The sequence below is a fragment of the Mobula birostris genome, chromosome 1 (assembly GCF_030028105.1).
Source record: "Mobula birostris isolate sMobBir1 chromosome 1, sMobBir1.hap1, whole genome shotgun sequence".
NCBI classification, from domain to species: domain Eukaryota; kingdom Metazoa; phylum Chordata; class Chondrichthyes; order Myliobatiformes; family Myliobatidae; genus Mobula; species Mobula birostris.
This window is the reverse complement of record NC_092370.1, coordinates 73,571,194-73,588,973: the sequence shown is the minus strand read 5'-3', so window position 1 is coordinate 73,588,973 and position 17,780 is coordinate 73,571,194. Positions and strand designations below refer to the sequence as shown.

The 17,780-nt window shown below is 41.4% G+C and overlaps 1 protein-coding gene across 3 annotated transcripts in view; it reads left to right on the top strand.

Annotated features, from left to right (window-relative positions):
• Positions 1-17,780, top strand: part of LOC140197060 (arf-GAP with GTPase, ANK repeat and PH domain-containing protein 3-like) — a 542,744-nt gene that overhangs the window by 161,195 nt on the left and 363,769 nt on the right. The window contains exon 2 of one of the 3 annotated variants that reach the window (XM_072256987.1): positions 9,878-10,131. The exons of 1 other annotated variant lie outside the window; for it this stretch is intronic. In XM_072256987.1, the coding sequence (XP_072113088.1) occupies positions 9,878-10,131 (254 nt within the window). Of the gene's footprint in view, positions 1-9,842; positions 10,132-17,780 lie in introns of all 3 variants that reach the window. One more of the 3 variants, XM_072256996.1, reaches the window with a different exon arrangement.

Sequence of the window (17,780 nt, the reverse complement as noted above, 5' to 3'; positions counted from 1 at the left end):
AAGAAGGTAAGCATCTTGTTTCTTTATAGGGAAGGCACTGGAGTTTGTATTGGGAGATTTTGTTACAGTGGTGCAGTGTTGGTGAGGCTACCACCTGTGCAGAGTTTTGGTCTCCTTATAAGGATATCCCCTTACAGGGATATCGTAATATAGGACCAATTGAAAAGAAATTCACCAAGATATTCACTAGCTTATATAAAGGGGCATCATTTTAAGGTGATTGGAGGAAACTGTAGGGGGGATGTCAGAGGTAATTTCTTTACACAGAGTGATGGATACATGGAATACCCTGCCAAGGGTAGTTGGAGAAGCAGATTCATTAGAGCATTTATGAAACTCTTACATAGGCACATAGATAATAGAAAAATGGAGAATTTTGTAGGAGGGAATAGTTAGATTGATTTTAAGCCTAGGTTGAATGATTGGCACAACATTATGGGCTGAAGGTTCTGTACTGTGCTGTATTCTGTGATATTACACTTGGGTGTGAGAGTAGTCCTATGAAGAGAGGATCTGTATTCTATGGAGTTTAGAAGAATTGAGGGAGCTTGTCAAGGTCCATGTTGTATTTTCACTGGTGGGATAGTCACAAACAAGAGGATATTACAACAAAATAAGGGACTAGTCATTTCAAAACTGAGTTGTGTAGAAATTTCTTCTCTCAGAAGGCAATGAAGCTGTGGAATTCTCTGCCCTTGATGGTAGTGGAGGCTTGATCAGTAGATATGTTTAAGGTGAAGCTAGGTAAATATTTAAACTAGCGAGGAATGTGTGTTATCAGGAACTGCCTTAGAGAAGCAAGCTTAATTGAGTCTTAATCCTATTGAATAGTAGGGCAGGCTCAAGGACCTCCTAATTTCTTTTGTTCTTGTGTTTATCGTGGAGTCAGTTCAGTCTTCTGACCACAGTGATCCTTAAGCCTTCTGAATCGATGCTGGTTGTCAAATATCTCTCTGCACCATTCCCACTTCCCAGTCCATGGCTAGTGGCCTTCTATACCTGAGCATTTCAAAGTTCAAAGTAAATATATTTTCAAAGTACATATTTTTGACCATATACTCTCCACCACACATCTGATTCATCACCACCTTTTGATTCAGTGAGCAACAGTGGTGTCATGAGCAAATCTGAATATGGCATTGGAACTGTTCTTAGCCACACAATCATAAGTGTAAAGTGAGTTGAGCAGGGATAAGCTCACAACCTTGTGGTGCACATTTACTGGTGGAGATTGCGGAGGAGATGTTGCTAATTCAAATTGAACACCTGCAAGTGAAAAAATAGAGGATGGAATTGAACAAGGAGGTATTGAGGCCAAGATCTTGAAGCCTATTGATTAGTTTGAAGGGATGATAATATTGAATGCTGAGCTGTAGCCCAATAAAGAGCATCCTGATGTATGCATCTTTGCTATTCAGTTGTTTCAGGGTTGAGCGAAGAGCCAATGAGATGGTGTCTGCTGTGGACCTATTGCTCTGAATAGGAGGAAAATTAGAGCCGGTCCAAGTGGCTTCTCAGATAGGAGTTGATATGTTTAGAAACATAGAAAACCTACAGCACAATACAGGCCCTTCAGCCCACAAAGTTGTGCCAAATGTGTCCCTGCCTTAGAATTTACTAGGCTTACCCATAGCCCTCTATTTTTCTAAGCTCCATGTACCTATCCAAAAGTCCCTTAAAAGACCCTATCGTATCTGCCTCCACCACCATTGTCGGCGGCCCATTCCACGCACTCACCACTTTCTGTGTGAAAAACTTACCCCTGACATCTCCTCTGTACCTACTCCTCAGCACCTTAAACCTGTGTCCTCTTGTGGCAACCATTTCAGTCCTGGGAAAAAGCCTTTGACTATCCACACGATCAATGCCTCTCATCATCCATCAGGTCACCTCTATCAGGTCACCTCTCATCCTCCGTCGCTTCAAGGAGAAAAGGCCGAGTTCACTCAACCTGCTTTCATAAGGCATGCTCCCCAATCTAGGCAACATCCTTGTAAATCTCCTCTGCACCGTTTCTATGGCTTCCACATCCTTCCTGTAGTGAGGCAACCAGAACTGAGCACAGTACTCCAAGTGGGGTCTGACCAGGGTTCTATATACCTCTCGGCTCCTAAATTCAATGCCACATTTGATGAAGGCCAATACACAGTTTGCCTTCTTAACCACAGAGTGAACCTGCATTTCATCACCAAACTCTCAAAGCACTTAATCACTGTTGATATATAGTAAGTGCTACAGGGTGATAGTCATTGAGGCAGGTCACCATTCTCTTCTTGGACACCAGTGTAACTGAAGCCTGCTTGAAGCAGGTGGTACTGCACATAGCCAGACGGAAAGGTTAAAGATCTCAGTGAACACATCAGTCAATTGATCAGCATAGATCTTTAGTACTTGGCCAAGTACACCATCTGGGCTGGATACTTTTCATGGGTTCACCCTCCTGAAGGCTGCTTATATGTTGGCTTCAGAGACTGAAAAGGTAGGGCCATCGGGGGATGTGGGAGTTTGTGATGATTTCTCTCATGTTTTAATGTTCAAAGCGGGCATAGATTAGCTGGGAGTCTTGATGTTTAACTGACGCATGCTCCTTATTTAATGTAAAGGTATCTCACTATCCTCTTGTAATTATTTGAATATAAGAAATGTTGATGGAAAGGAGCTTTGTGGGAATTGGGATGTAGATAATTGAGATTTAGATGATTTCTAGTTGTGGTCGAATAAAACTGGGCAGGTTGGCCAATTTTGTTTGGCAATAGTAAACCAATAAGAAAGGCAAGAATGAAAGTTGATGAGCTGAGACAGGGTGGAATTTGGCGATGTTCTGTTTGTGCCCTTTCAGCAATTTTTTTTGCATCTGCCCCTCATCATTTCTCAGTCCATTTATACCTTCTCCAGACATCTGTACTCCTTAAGCATTGTCTCTTGTTTCCAACCTATCATACATTAAGCTATTGAGTTGATAAATCTCCATGAAGCCATTCAACTAATCTTATTGCAGACCTTTTCTTTGTTCCATACAGTTTCCCTCTGACAGAAAACCCACTTGCACCTCTTTTTTAGCAAAACTATAAAAGTTTATTTACATCACAAATACACAAGGTGCAAACATTAAGTATTTACAAGATAATGAGCACACTCAAATTAAAATATGGTTATACCTGTCTATCAGACAATCAATGCCCCGGGGAGCCCACCACTCCTGGCAGTCCCCCAGTGTGCCCATTGTGACTGCATGCTCCCTCTCCAAGGACAGCTGGGCACGTATGTATGTTTGGGAGAGGGGCAGGCAGTTGGCCCAGGTAGTGCCTTCCACTTTCTGCCACCTAGACCCGTCAATTGCCATCTTGGCCAGACCTAGGAGCCAGCCTACTAGGAGATCCTCCTCACGACCTGCCTCCTTCCAAACTGGGTGCCCGTATATGAGGATCACGGGACTAAAATGCCACCAGAACCAAAGCAGAATCTCAAACGGGAGCTGCAACCTCTCACATTTCGTGTAAGCATAATACATTGATTCTTCCTGCCCACAGAATGGACATGCAGACGGAGTGTCAGTGAACCTACTTTAAAAACCTGTTGTCCGGTACTGCCCGATGCAACACCTTTCACCCCAGGTCCCCAATGTACTGGGGAAGGACCCCTGCGTAAAGAGACTTCCACAAGAGACCTCCTCCGCTGCCAGATGGTAACAGACCGCGAAGGCGAGTCTGGTCAGCAGAGGAAGACAAGGAAGTGAAAAGTGTGCAGGAGCAGCCCATACAAGAAACACTTCAGAGCGTTATGGAACGGCATGTTGGGCATCTCCGCAAGATAGCTCATGATATGTGGGAGCCTGTTCCGTATGGTCTCCTGAGGCCTGGGTCTGACGAGCACATTGGGTGGTAGTGCAGTCGGAGTCCCTCCACTTCCGTGCGCTCTCCCGACACTCACAGTAATAGGATTGGGACCAGTCACCTCAGCAGCCAGAGCAGAACATTATCTCTCTTACCAGTTCTGACAAAAGGACACAGACCCAATACAGCGATTGTTTGTCTTTCCACAGATGTTGCTTGACTTGCTTTTTGTTTCCAGCATTCTGCTTTTGTTACAAGAAAGTTTGCTTCCCAACATTTCCCAGTTCTGATGAAGCATTAACCTTTGTTTTTCTTACCACGGGTGTTGCCTGATATCTTGAGTGTTTGCAGCACGTGCTGTTTTTAATTTATGGCACATTTATGGATATAAGCAGTATTAGTGAAGGGGCATGCAGCTCCTCTGATTGATTTTCACTCCAATAACTCCTTGTTCCTTCAGCCAGCTAGTAATCATTCTCCTACCTTTCATTCCCACCACAACCCTCCCTCTCTTTCTCCTGCTATCAGGCTGCTTCCAGATAGTCCCACTCCTCACATCCCCAGTCTCTCCCACTCCCCCTCCAAGGTACTCCTCTGTGTGCCCTGAATCATCACCAAGCTATAACTTCTTTCCCCTTTGAGCCAGTTCTTTCCCTGTTCTGTATTCCTTTCAACCCACCCCCTCTATTCAATCACCTTTCAGCCACTCTCAGCCTCCACTCTCTTAATTCCTTTTCCTTAAAGTTGCCTATCCCTCAACTCCAAGTCTTGATCACATTTGAGTAAGCTGACTAAATGTTTTCCAGTCACTCAACATGAAGATTCAAACATCAGGGAGAACATTCATACATCAGAGGTGCAAAGGGACTTGGGAGTCCTTGTGCAAGACTCCCAGAAGGTTAATTTGCAGACTGAGTCTGTGGTAAAGAAGGCAAATGCAATGTTGGCATTCATTTCAAGGGGAATAGAATATAAAAACAAGGAGATAATGCTGAGGAATTATAAGACACTAGTCAGGTTGCACTTGGAGTATTGTCAACAGTTTTGGGCCCTATATCTCAGAAAGGATGTACCAAAATTCTCTAGCCTCCTGAGGAAGTAGAGATGCTGATGAGCACCCTTGGCTAAGGTGTTTATGTGATTGGATCAAGACAGATTATTGGTGATGTTCACTCCCAGGTAAAATCAAATCAGGAGTATTGTGTAATGTTCATCTTCCTTAAGGTGTGCTGTAAATGGAATGGATAGACTGTCTTAAAGGAGAGGTTAGGCAATCTGGACTTGTATCTGCGAGTATTTATAATAATGAAAGGTTATTGAACTGAAACATAAGATATGGGTCATAGAATTGTACAGCAGAGAAATGGCCTTTTCGGTCCATTGCGTCCATGTTGACCCTTTTGACCAAATGCACTAATCCCATTTATCCATTCACAAACAAGGGAAAGTCTGCAGATGCTGGAAATCCAAGAAACACACACAAAATGCTGGAGGAGGAACTCAGCAGGCCAGGCAGCAGCTATTGAAAAAGTACAGTCGATGTTTTGAACTGAGACCCTGAAAGTTCATCTCTTTTCTACAGATGCTGTGTGGCTTTCTGAGTTCCTCTAGTATTTTGTGTGTGTTGATCTCATTAATCTATGTTAGGTCTGTGCCTTAGATTAGAAGAAATGGAAGTGAGTTGCTGCTTTGCCTGGAAATATTTGCTGTAAATCTGTCAAGATATGTTTTCACAGTGTTGTATTTGACTGATGTTTCAAGTCTACTCTACAAGAAAATAAGAGAACATTTTAGCCATTTATGCCCCTTGAGACTGCTCCACCATTCAGTAAGATTATGGTTGATCTGATAGCCTTAACTCTCTAGTGGGGCAGCAGGTTGGTGTAATTGGGGAGACCTGTGTCTCACTGGTACAACTTTCTTTTCCAGTGCTTCTTGTGTAGAGATTACGCATACTCCCTGTGAGTTTCCTCCCATACCCCAATGTGTTATGAGTTGGTAATTGGCCTCTGTAAATTATCCATTGTGTACGGATGAGTGAAGAATGTGGGGAGCATAAAATTGAGATTAGTCGTTGGATTAGTATAAATGGGTGACAGATAGTTAGCATGGACTTGGTGGAATGAAAGACCTGTTTCTGTGCTGTATCTCTCTGTGACTATATGACCACTTTCCTGCAAGATTCCCAAAACCCTTGACTTCTCTAATGAGAACATACAGCAATATGTATATCTATATTCTGCCATATAAATGTATAAATTACTGCAGAATAGTGTTTGCAATAATTATCCAATCTTTATTTAAGTAATGTAATGGCCACCAAAGTTATGTAAAAAGCACTGTATTAACACAAGTCATCTTTCTGCTTTGTGTTAAGTGACAAGTAAAAAACTGTGTGTATCATTCCTTGAAAATGTGAGCAGAAGTACTCCATTGAAGCAAGCTTTCTTTTTGAGGCATGCTGTGAATTCTCAAGGTAAAGGTGATTTGGACCGTTTCATGTAGCTGATGCCGGAGTGCCTGGAGTAAGAACCAACAAAGAATGTGCTACACAGGACAGGCCCTGCTGACCACAATGCCACTTTTAACTAATCCCATCTGCCTTCACAGTGTCCATTTTCTTTCATTCTCTGTCTATTTTTGTGCCTTTCTAAATGTCTGTGAAACATTGCTATCATACTTTCTACACACCCTCCCTTGACAGTGTATTCCAGGCACCTGTCACTCTCCCTTTCTCACCTTAAACCTATGACCTTCTAGTATTTGACATTTCTGCTCTGGGGGAGAGACTCTGACTGTCTAGATCACAAGACAAAGGAGCAGAAGTAGGCCATTCGACCCATTGAGTCTGCTCTGCCACTCCACCATGAGCCAAACTATTCTCCCATCTACTTCCAATTTCCGGCTTTTTCCCCATATCCCTTGATACCCTGACTAATTAGGTACCTATCATTCTCCTCCTTAAACACCCTCAATGATTGGACCGCCACAGCTGTATGTGGCAACGAATTCCATAAATCTGTGACCCTCTGCCTAAAAAAAATTCTCTTCATCTCTGTTTTAAATGGGTACCCTCTAATTCTAAGATATGTCCTCTTGTCCTGGACTCGCCCATCAAGGGAAACAGCCTTTCCACATTTACTCTGTCCAACCCTTTCAACATTTGAAATATTTCTATGAGACTCTCCCCCCCCCCCGCCCCATTCTTCTATGCTGTAATGAATACAGTCCAAGAGCCGACAAACGCTCCTCATATGTTAGCCCCTACATTCCAGGAATCATCCTTGTAAATCTTCTATGAACTCCCTCCAACATCAAAACATCCCTTCTAAGATAGTGTGCCCAAAACTGCACACAGTATTCCAAATGAGGTCTTACCAGTGCCCCATAGAGCCTTATTAACACCTCCTTACTCTTATACACGATTCCTCTTGAAATGAATGCCAACATAGCATTCGCTTTCCTTACTGCTCATCCAACCTGGTGGTTAACCTTCAGGGTATCCTGCACGAGGACCCCCAAGTCCCTTTGCATTTCTGATTTTTGAATTTTCTCCCCATCTAAATAAAAATCTGCCCGATTATTTCTTCTTCCAAAATGTACAACCGTACATTTCTCAACATTGTATCTCATCTGCCATTTCTTTGCCCACTGCCCTAAACTGACCAAGTCTCTCTGCAATCTTTCCATTTCTTCAACTCTTCCTGGTCCTCCACCTATCTTGGTGTCATCCGCAAACTTAGCTACAAAACCATTTACTCCATAATCTAAATCATCGATATACATTGTAAAAAGAAGCAGCCCCAACACCGACCCCTGCGGAACACTACCAGTAACTGGCTACCAATCAGAACAGGATCCCTTTATTCCCACCCTTTGCTTTCTCCCTATCAGCCAATGCTCCACCCATTCCAATTATCTTTCCTGTAATTCCATGGGCTCTCATCTTATTGAGCAGCCTCTTATGCGGCACCTTATCGAAGGCCTTTTGAAAATCCAAATAGACAACATCCGCAGCCTCTCCCTTGTCAATCTTATTTGAGGTTACCTCAAAAAATTCCAATAGGTTGGTGAGGCAGGATCTTCCCTTCATGAAACCATGCTGGCTTGGGCCTATCTTGTCATGCACCTCCAGGTATTTCATAACCTCGTCCTTGAGGATCGATTCCAATAACTTTCTAACTACTGATGTCAGACTAATAGGTCTGTAATTTTCTTTTTGCTGCCTCCCTCCTTTCTTAAACATCGCAACTACATTTGTGACCTTCCAGTCCTCCGGAACTATGCCAGAGTCTATTGATTCCTGGAAGATCATTTCCAATGCCTCCACAATCTCCAAAGCCACCTCCTTCAGAACCCGTGGGTGCACCTCATCCGGTGCGAGAGACTTATCTTTTCTTAGTCCATTTAGCTCTCTCTCTAGTAATCTTGACTGTACCTAATTCTGTTCCATGAGACCTCTGACTATCAGGTATGTTATTAATGTCTTCCACTGTGAAGACTGATGCAAAATACTCACTTAGTTCCTCTGCCATCTCTTTGTTACCCATTATAATTTCTCCAGCATCATTTTCAATCGGTCCTATATCTACTCGTGTCACTCTTTTATTCTTCATATATTTAAAAAAACTCTTAGTATCCTTTTCTATGTTAATTGCTAACTTCCTTTTATAATTCATCTTTTCTTTCCCAATGACTTCCTTAGTTTCCTTTTGTAAGTTTTTCAAAGTCGTCCAGTCCTCAGTTTTCCCACTAATTTTTGCTTCCTTGTACGCCGTCTCTTTTGCCTTCATTTTAGCCTTAACCTCTCTGGTTAGCCACATTTGTGCCATTTTTCCATTCATGATTTTCTTTTTTCTTGGTCTATCCTATCTACTTCTGTCAGATTGCCCCTCAGCCTCCGACGCTCCAGAGAAAACAGTCCCATCATCTTATTCTGGCTTCTGCCACCTTCCTTTCTAGTCTTGATAAAGGGTCTCGACTTGAAACATGGACTGTTAATTCTCCTCCATAGGTGCTGCCTGACTTGCTGAGATCCTTCAGAATTTTGTGGGTGTTGCCCAACTTTGACCAACATCTCTTTCTTGCTAATACTCTGTAATCCAGGCAACATCAGGAGGAATCTCTTCTGTACCCTCTCCAAAGCATTCTCTTCATTGCTGTAATGTGGTAATGAACTACACACTATACTCCAAATGTCTCATCAAAGTTTTATACAATTATACTCTCAGTTCCTGACTTTTATACTGAACACCCTGACCAATGAAGGTAAGGTATACCATAAGCCTCCTTTACCACACTAAGCATGGAGAATGCACCTCTCCTTCAACTCTGTTTATCTGATAATTACATCTATGTATAAGTTTGGGTAGGACCTTGAAGCTCTTTCACCTCATCTGAGCCTTATTCATTTTTTTTAATCCAGAGTATCCAATATAAAAAGTTGTTTCTATGTTTTTTCTATAACAGTGCCACATAATGGAGTGTGCAATTAAACTGAACTATAAATAGTGAACAGACCAGGAACACCCAAATCTAGACCTGTTCTAAGGACTGCTACTGTTCCCTGGTTTAAGTGATCCAGGAAGCTCTTCCCCTCCCTGTAGCTCAGATTTCAACACAGTGTCACAATTTTTCCACATGTCTGATCTTCCAGTGTTAAGTGGAAGTTTTACCTGACAAAGAAAAGAATAGATTATGAAAGTGAACAAAACTATTGTAAGAATTTAATGTGGATTTCTGCTCTGGATTTAAAAACAATGGAACAGACAAGCTCAATGAAAAGCTGTAAGCACTGGTAGTTCTTTTTCACTCCTGTTCTCTGAGCTCTACTTGCACCCATCTGGATGAGGGAAATGGCTAAAATTTCCAAATCAGTACTATTTGGAGATTTTCTTAAAGTTTATTAAAACAATGTAAAAGCTACAACTGATATAAAATGACATTTAAATAATATAACAAAGTATCAGAAGAAAGTACAGAAACATTTTGTGACCTAATATATTACAGGTGAGGCAGCAGTATGGTCGCATTGTTTATTTCAGGGACCAGCTGATTGTGCTTATGCCAGCCGGTTTAGCGAACAGAGCGGTGGACACCCCGGCTGAAATCTGGAGGAAAACACACAGAGGATGCAGAGGGGGATCAAAAAGGCGAGGAAAGAGGACCGGGTCGAGACAACAGAGACTTATGAAGAAGAGGAGTTCTCCACTTGGACTGCACGTGGTCATACCCGACCAAAACTTTTCCATGGAGGGCTTCCAGACTGTTCGGGCTGACCGGAAGTGCACTGAAAGCGGTAAGCGTAAAGGAGTTGGGGGCTTGCTGTTCTGGTTAACAATGGATGGTGCAATCCTGGTCACATTACCATCGAGGAACGTGTTTGTAGCCCGGATATTGAACTTTTTGCTGTTGGACTCTGGCCATATTCCACTGAGATACAACACTGGGTGTCATGGGAGGTTGTTCCTGCCTGTGGCCATCGAACTTTGCAACTCCTCCCGTGGAGGGTCAGACACCCTGAGCCAATAGGCTGGTGCTGAACTTACTTCCATCTGGCATAGTTTGCATATTGTTGTTTGATTGTTTGTGGATTTTGTATTTCTATATTTATGCTCTATTCTTGGTTGGTGCAGCTGTAATGAAACTCAATTTCCCCCGGGATCAATAAAGTATGTCTATGACTATGTCTATAAAAATACTGCCATGCATTGATACAATCTCTTCTCTAACAACCTTGCATTGATTTAAAGTTTTACTGTTACAGTAACTTTAACGTGTAATTCTCTCTAACTCTGATTCTAAATACAGCCTCCCATGGTGGTCGATCTTTTAGAGAATTCATTTCATGTACACAGATCATCAATTTTGTTCACGGAACCTTGCAACTTGCTGCTTATTTGCTAACTGACCCCCCCCCCCCCAACTTTTTATAATGCAAAAATCAATTAATTAACAAAATTTATATCTAGTTATCGAATTGTACAGGGAAGAAACAAGCACTGTCTACTCACTCTGTCTGTGCCGATCATATTGCTTATCTACACTAATTCCATTTGCCCGTATTAGGCCTGTATCTCTCTGTTTTTCCTTTCTAAGAATCTGTCCAAATGCCCTTGAAACAATGTATTGGTATCTGCACTGCCATCTCTTTTGGTTTCAGATAGCTTCTGGTCTGTGTGTGAAAATCTTGCATTTCTCCTCCCCATTTTAGATAATACGCTATAATAGTCTTTGCATTGCTTTACTTAATCAGCCTTGGCATTAATTAACTCAAGGCCTTTTTACTTTACACCACACGCAGTAGGAGCAGTGCTGCCACGATAATCAAGGACACGACCCACCCAACCAACACACTTTTCGTCCCTCTTCCCTCTGGGAGATGGTTCAGGAGCTTGAAGACTCATACGGCCGGATTTGGGAACAGCTTCTTTCTAAGACTGCTGAACGGATCCTGACCTGGATCTGGGCCGTACCCTCCAAATATCTGGACCTGCCTCTCGGTTTTTTTTGGCACTTCCTTACTTCCCATTTTCTATTTATGATTTATAATTTAAATTTTTAATATTTACTATCGATTTGTACTCCAAAGAGCGGGAAGCACAGAATCAAATATCACTGTGATGATTGTATGTTCTAGTATCAATTATTTGGCGACAATGAAGTATAAAGTATTAAAGTTCCCAGTCTAGTGAGCACATGATGATTTGAAAGTTCTGTATGTAGACAAACTGTAGAAGCTCTCTATTGAAAGTACTGAAGTTATCTGTGTCTTTGAATAGATTCATATTAGTTTCTTGCCATATACACCAGGGAGCAATGAAATTTCCTACTTGTGTGTAGATCATAGAACAAATGGTATTAATTAATATAATGATGAGCACAAAACAACAAAAATGCTGGTTTTGAGTCTGGTCATCTGGGCTTTCGTGCTTTATCTTCTTCAGGAGGTGGAAGAGAGAAAAGAGAATGGACAGGGTAATGCATCCTTGACAATACTGAATAACAACACCTTTCATAAATTTTCAGCAAGCCATTTCATTAAAAAGTCCTCTGATTTCTCATGGCATGCGGGGATAAAACTTAGGTCAATTTTTAGTCATTGTTTGCTGGCTATGAATTAAATCCATTCTTGATTTAAATTTGGCTACAGGTCAAAGAAGAATTGTGGAAGGTGATGAATGGTCAATGTACATTGGTCATAGCAATATTATGGAATCATTGGAATTCACTGCACGGAAGGAAATTGTTCATCTTATCATGTCCATGCTAGCTGAAAGACAAATTCCACAGTCCAATTCTCAGTCTGTGTCCTGGTAGAACATAACAACATAAGAAATAGGAATAGGAGTAGGCCTGTTGAGCCTGTTCTACCATTCAGTTAGATTATGGCTGATCTGGCCATGTTGATCTGCCTCTCTACCAGAGAACTTTAGGTTCAGACCCAGAGAATACTTGTCAAACACAGTTTACTTAAAAGTACATACTGTTTATTAGCAAGCTTGCATTGCTCAGTTGACAAAACAGAGTCCCCAATCCCTGAGCCTGGGAAACTCTGCGATCAAGTAAGCCACCGAGTATGCTCAGGGCTGCTGATATACATTCGTTATCACATACATACTTTGATAATGAGATGTTAAGAAGGTCGCATCTTGTAGGCCTCTTGTGACATTGGCTATTTTGTAAGGGTCATAGCGGCTTAGACTTTGAAAAAAGTATAGAAGTACAAATGTTTTCTTATAAGATAAACTGAGTGGGTGACATTATCCTTGGTAACATTAACCTGTGCTTAACTTCAGTTCTTGCTTAGAGTAACTTCTATCATTGCTTGATTAATTGCTGTAAGAGACATACCCTGCCTTGTACTCACTATAGCACCTGCAAGATAAGCATTAAAAAGAATGGCTATTTAAAGGGTAGGAGGCTTTGAATGGTAAGCCTGTGCCTGTCTGTATCCAGGCATAGTGGCAATTAAAACTGTTACACGAACAATTTATGGCTGATAAAGTTAACAGTACTCATCTGTACAGGAGCTAAGGGGGTGAACCCACGTGTACCTGTGTACGTGACTGCATGTGTATAAAAAAAAAGAGAAAAAGAGCTGTATTTGCTTTAGAAGCCAGAGACCTCCAAAGCAGCCTCCAAGAGAGTGCTTAAGGAGGGTTCTCTCTGGTAGCTTGCTACTAATAAAGAGTTAAAGTTCCATTCACCGTAGTACGTGGTGTCTTTCCACCAGGTAGATTGAAAGAAGGTTGCAACAATAAGGGTAGACAGAGAAGCTTTCTCATGTAACAAACACTTCTTTGTTCTTACACTATTCTCAGAATCAGAATCAGGTTTATTATCACCGGCATATGACTTGAAATTTGTTAACTTAGCAGTTCAGTGCAGTTCAATGCAATACATAATCTAGCAGAGCCAGAAAAAAATAGTAATAATAAATAAAATTAAAGATAGTAATAAATAAACAAGTAAATTACATATATTGAATAGATTATGTTAATAATGTGCAACAAACAGAAATACTGTGTATTTGTAGGGCTCTCAGTATACGAGGTGGACTGTTAACTGTTGATGGCTTATTACCAAAATGGCTTCTCTGAAGTGTTATATTAAAATGGCTTCTCGTAATGTTAACTGCTGAGCAAAGGGTTGTCTGTAACTGCAATGTTTGGGTTATACAGGGAGATAATGGAAATTATTTTCATTTGTTAGCCAATGGAAGTCATCTTCTGTAATCTTGTATATGTGTGCTGAGTTGAGGAGCGCGGGCTTTTTCGGGAGGCAAGCAGAGAGGACGGACATGTGAGGAACGGACGGCGGTTCCCAGGCGGCGGACACTGGACCTCGGGCGTTTGGAGGGTGGCCGGAGTCTCGGAAGGATGTTGTGGATGGAATCGGAGGCGTGAGCTCCAACGTATTAAAATATTATATGCACAAGACTGATAGGTTTCTTATGTGGCGCCTTTTCGTGTAGTTGCTGCTACTAACCCAGCACCAAAAACTTGCTATAAAGTATAATTCTTTACTTGCACTTTGTATATTGTTTCATATTTGTGTCGTGGCTGATCATTGGGCGACTCGCACCTTATCTGCACCAAAGCAATTGCACTGTTTGGCGGGGTTGACAGCTATTCACCCTAGGCAACGGGGGGTCAGTGGGGCAAAGACCCGTACATATTAAGAAAGTGAGGTAGTGTCCAAAGCTTCAAAGTCCATTCAGGAATTGGATGGCAGAGGGGAAGAAGCTGTTCCTGAATCGCTGAGAGTGTGCACCTTCAGGCTTCTGTATCTCCTACCTGATGGTAACAGTGAGAAAAGGGCATGCCCTGGGTAGCTGCCAATAAGTCGGTTAGGTTTTAGCCCTTGTAATTCTGCATATAATTCCCCAGCCATGGGCTCAGCTCCACCTACCTGCCTTTTCCCCATAACTCTTGATTCCCTTGTTATGCAAAAGTCTATCCAACTGTGTCTTAAATTTTATTTGAATGAGGTAGCCTGTACTGATTCTTTGGGCAAAGAATTCCACAGATTCAGTGCTCTCTGGGAAAATTAATTTCTTCTCAAATTTGCCCTAAATCTATTTTCCAGAAATTAGGTTCAGATTATTTATGTGCTTAGCCAGGTAACTTAAAGTGATGTGGATTTTGTTTTTGTCTCCACCATTCATTCAGGCAATGAGATCCAGCCCACTGCTTTTTAGGTGAATAAAACTTCCTCCACTTGCATTTAGTAGGAATCTTTGTGCACTGGTGATATTCTTTCATGTTCCTTCTATCTAGCTCCTTCCCTCAGCCTTCTCTAATACAAACAGCCCAGACCATCTATTCTTCATCTCCCTTTCATTTTGTATTAGATATCAATTTCCAAATCTCTTTGATGTCACTAGCATCATTGGAGTCATTTACAGATTCAGTTCACCTTATCTCCATGTTTAAATGATTCTCTCTTTGAGTGACACCATGTTCACTTGGAGATCATTTTATGTAGCAACTATATCCAGATCTCAATAATAAGCACTTAAACCACATTCATTTGGTGTAATGAAACAGAGCAAAAGCAGACGGAGTTTTCCAATAGTTAGCCTAATTAATTGATACCTTTACGTTTGGTTTGACATTGCTAGAAGTTGATGCAAATGATTTGCCTGCTCAAGAGTTCAGTTCTCTTGATGAAAGAAGTGACTTTCTTTGTTCCTTGTCATCTTTGTCATTGGTGGTGTTAGGTGTGTAATTTTATGTACTTGATTAGAAAGTACAACACTGAATACATGTAAGCTTTGTAGTTTGATACAAGTCTTTTGTTTAGCCTAATGATTTTGGGTCTAACAGCAAGGTGGTGCTTTCCTGAGGCAGAGTAACACCACATTCTGGTATTGCTATATATTCTGGTAGAGCTGGTCTTTGGAGCAGGTCTCTAATGCAGAAGGATGCTATTTGGCCCATTGAGTATTGCTGAGGGAAGGAGGGATGGGGAACTGCTTAAGCTGCATAAACACAGTGGGGTAGCTCGTAGACCTGCTGCCTGACATCAGGTAATATTTGTGTGGGAACTGCACATTTTTCTTGAAATGTGGAATTCTCTTGCTGCTCTGGTTTCTTCTCAAATCCCAAAAATGTTGGTAAGAAAATAGCAATTAATGTTGGAACAACTTGTATTTTAACTTCAAAGTCATGTATTTTGAAATTTGAGGAATACTGGGTGAAGCAGAGTATATGGAACTCGGAAACAATTTAGCAGAATGTCATTGCTTCATGGAAGAGGCTTGAGCATGAAATAGCTCCTTCCAGTTTCAATGTTTCCTTATGCAATACTATTGGAACTACTAACTAAGCCAGTTTACTCATCCTACTGATGTGAAGTGAATGAAGACAAAGAGCAGAGTGCAAAGTATGAGAAAGTCTGGAAAGAATTCCAGAAATGTATTTGGTGCAGTTGGGTGGATTTCAAGTGACATATGAGAAGTAGTACAACCAAAACAAATCAAACAATTTAGTAGATATTTGTCGAGTTCAACATCCCACCGACAAGGACTATTCTTATTATTCTCAAGTTCATGAATCTTATAGTAGAATAGACTATTTTTTGGTTGACTCTCATTTAATATCTTGTGTTACCAATACAAAGTATCATAATAGATTAATTTCTGACCACGGCCCCTTGACAATGTCCCTAAATCTCTCCCTTTCCAAACGAATCTATTCCTGGTGTTTTAACCCCTCCCTACTCACCGATAAGAAAATTATAGAATATATCACCACCAGGTTAAAAGATTTTATACAAATTAACGATAACAGCGAGGTGTCAGATTCCACACTCTGGGAGACATTGAAAGTTGTAATTCGTGGGTATATAATTTCATATGAATCTGCTGCTAAGAGGGAGATAGAAGGGTGATTATTAGAGATTGAGAATATTCTCCCAACCCTCAAAGCGACATACCAGGCTTCAAAATCCTCTGAAGATGATAATAAAATAATGAAGCTTAAATGTGTCTTTGTTAGTCCTGATGAAGGGTCTTGGCCTGAAACGTCGACTGTACCTCTTCCTAGAGATGCTGCCTGGCCTGCTGCGTTCACCAGCAACTTTGATGTGTGAAGCTTAAATATGAGTACAGTTGTATCTTGGGTAGTCAAATAAATAACCTCCTCTTAAAATTAAGACAAAAGCATTTTGAAATGGGGGACAAGCCTGAGGGGCTCCTGGCACGACAACTCAGGGGCGCTCAGGCCCTAAGGTCAATTCATTGCATTAGATCGAGGGCGAGTACCCTGTTAACTAACCCCAAGAAGATAAATGACTGTTTTAAAGAAGTTTACAGTGAACTCCACACCTCTAAATGCAATGCCACTCAATCTGATTTGAATGACTTCTTTGATTTTGTAATGCCAAAACTTAGTGACACTGCAAGGGAAGACTTCGATTCTGACTTCACGTTGGAAGAAATAACTTCTCCCATTAAGTCACTTCCATCCAGTAAGGCTCCTGGGCCAGATGGATTTGGCTGTGAATTTTATAAGAAATTCTGTGATATCCTTGCTCCACCTCTCCTCAGAATGATATCTTGCTCTAAGAGAGATAAAGCCTTGCCTAGAACATTGTACGAGGCTAACATTTCCCTCATTTTAAAGAAAGGTAAAGAGGAAACAGACCCGGCCAGCTATAGGCCCATTGCACTCCAGAATTTTGATAGAAAGGTAATTACTAAAATGCTGGCTAATTGACTAAATAAGCATTTGTCATCTATCATTCATCCTGATCAGAAAGGATTTATCCCAGGTAGGTTCTCTTTTTCCAATGTCATATGCCTCCTTAATACTATGTATGCTGATCACGGGAAAGCAAGTGGGGCAGCAATTTTGTCCCTTGATGCACTGAAGGCTTTTGACCAGATTGAGTGGCCTTACATGTTTGAGTCACTTTACAGGTTTGGGTTCGGGGAGTCATTTGTATCTTGGGTAAAACTGATATACGCCAGCCCAATGTGTTCTGTTATAACTAATGGTGACAGGTCAACTCTGTTTCCCCCACACCGTTCAGTCCAGCGGGGGACCTCTCGCCGGCCCCTTTTGCCGTCGCGGTAGAGCCCCTCGCCTTAAAAATAAGAAGTCACCTAAATATTCTGGGTTTGAAAGTGGGACGTATTGAAACACTTATTAGTTTATATGCTGACGATGTGATACTCTACTTACAAAACTCAGAAAAGCCAGTCCCTCTTCTAGATTTAATCACCTCTTTTGGCAGACTATCGGGATACTCAATCAATTGGACCAAAAGTGACTTTGTGCCCCTCTCCAATGACTACACGCAGGACTTTTTGGAAAGTGTCCCGTTCAAAGTAGTTAAAGATCACTTTACTTATCTTGGCTTGGCAATCCACAAAGATCCTCAATTAATATTCAAATTTAACTTCACGGAGTTTATTTCAAAACTTAAACAGAATATAGA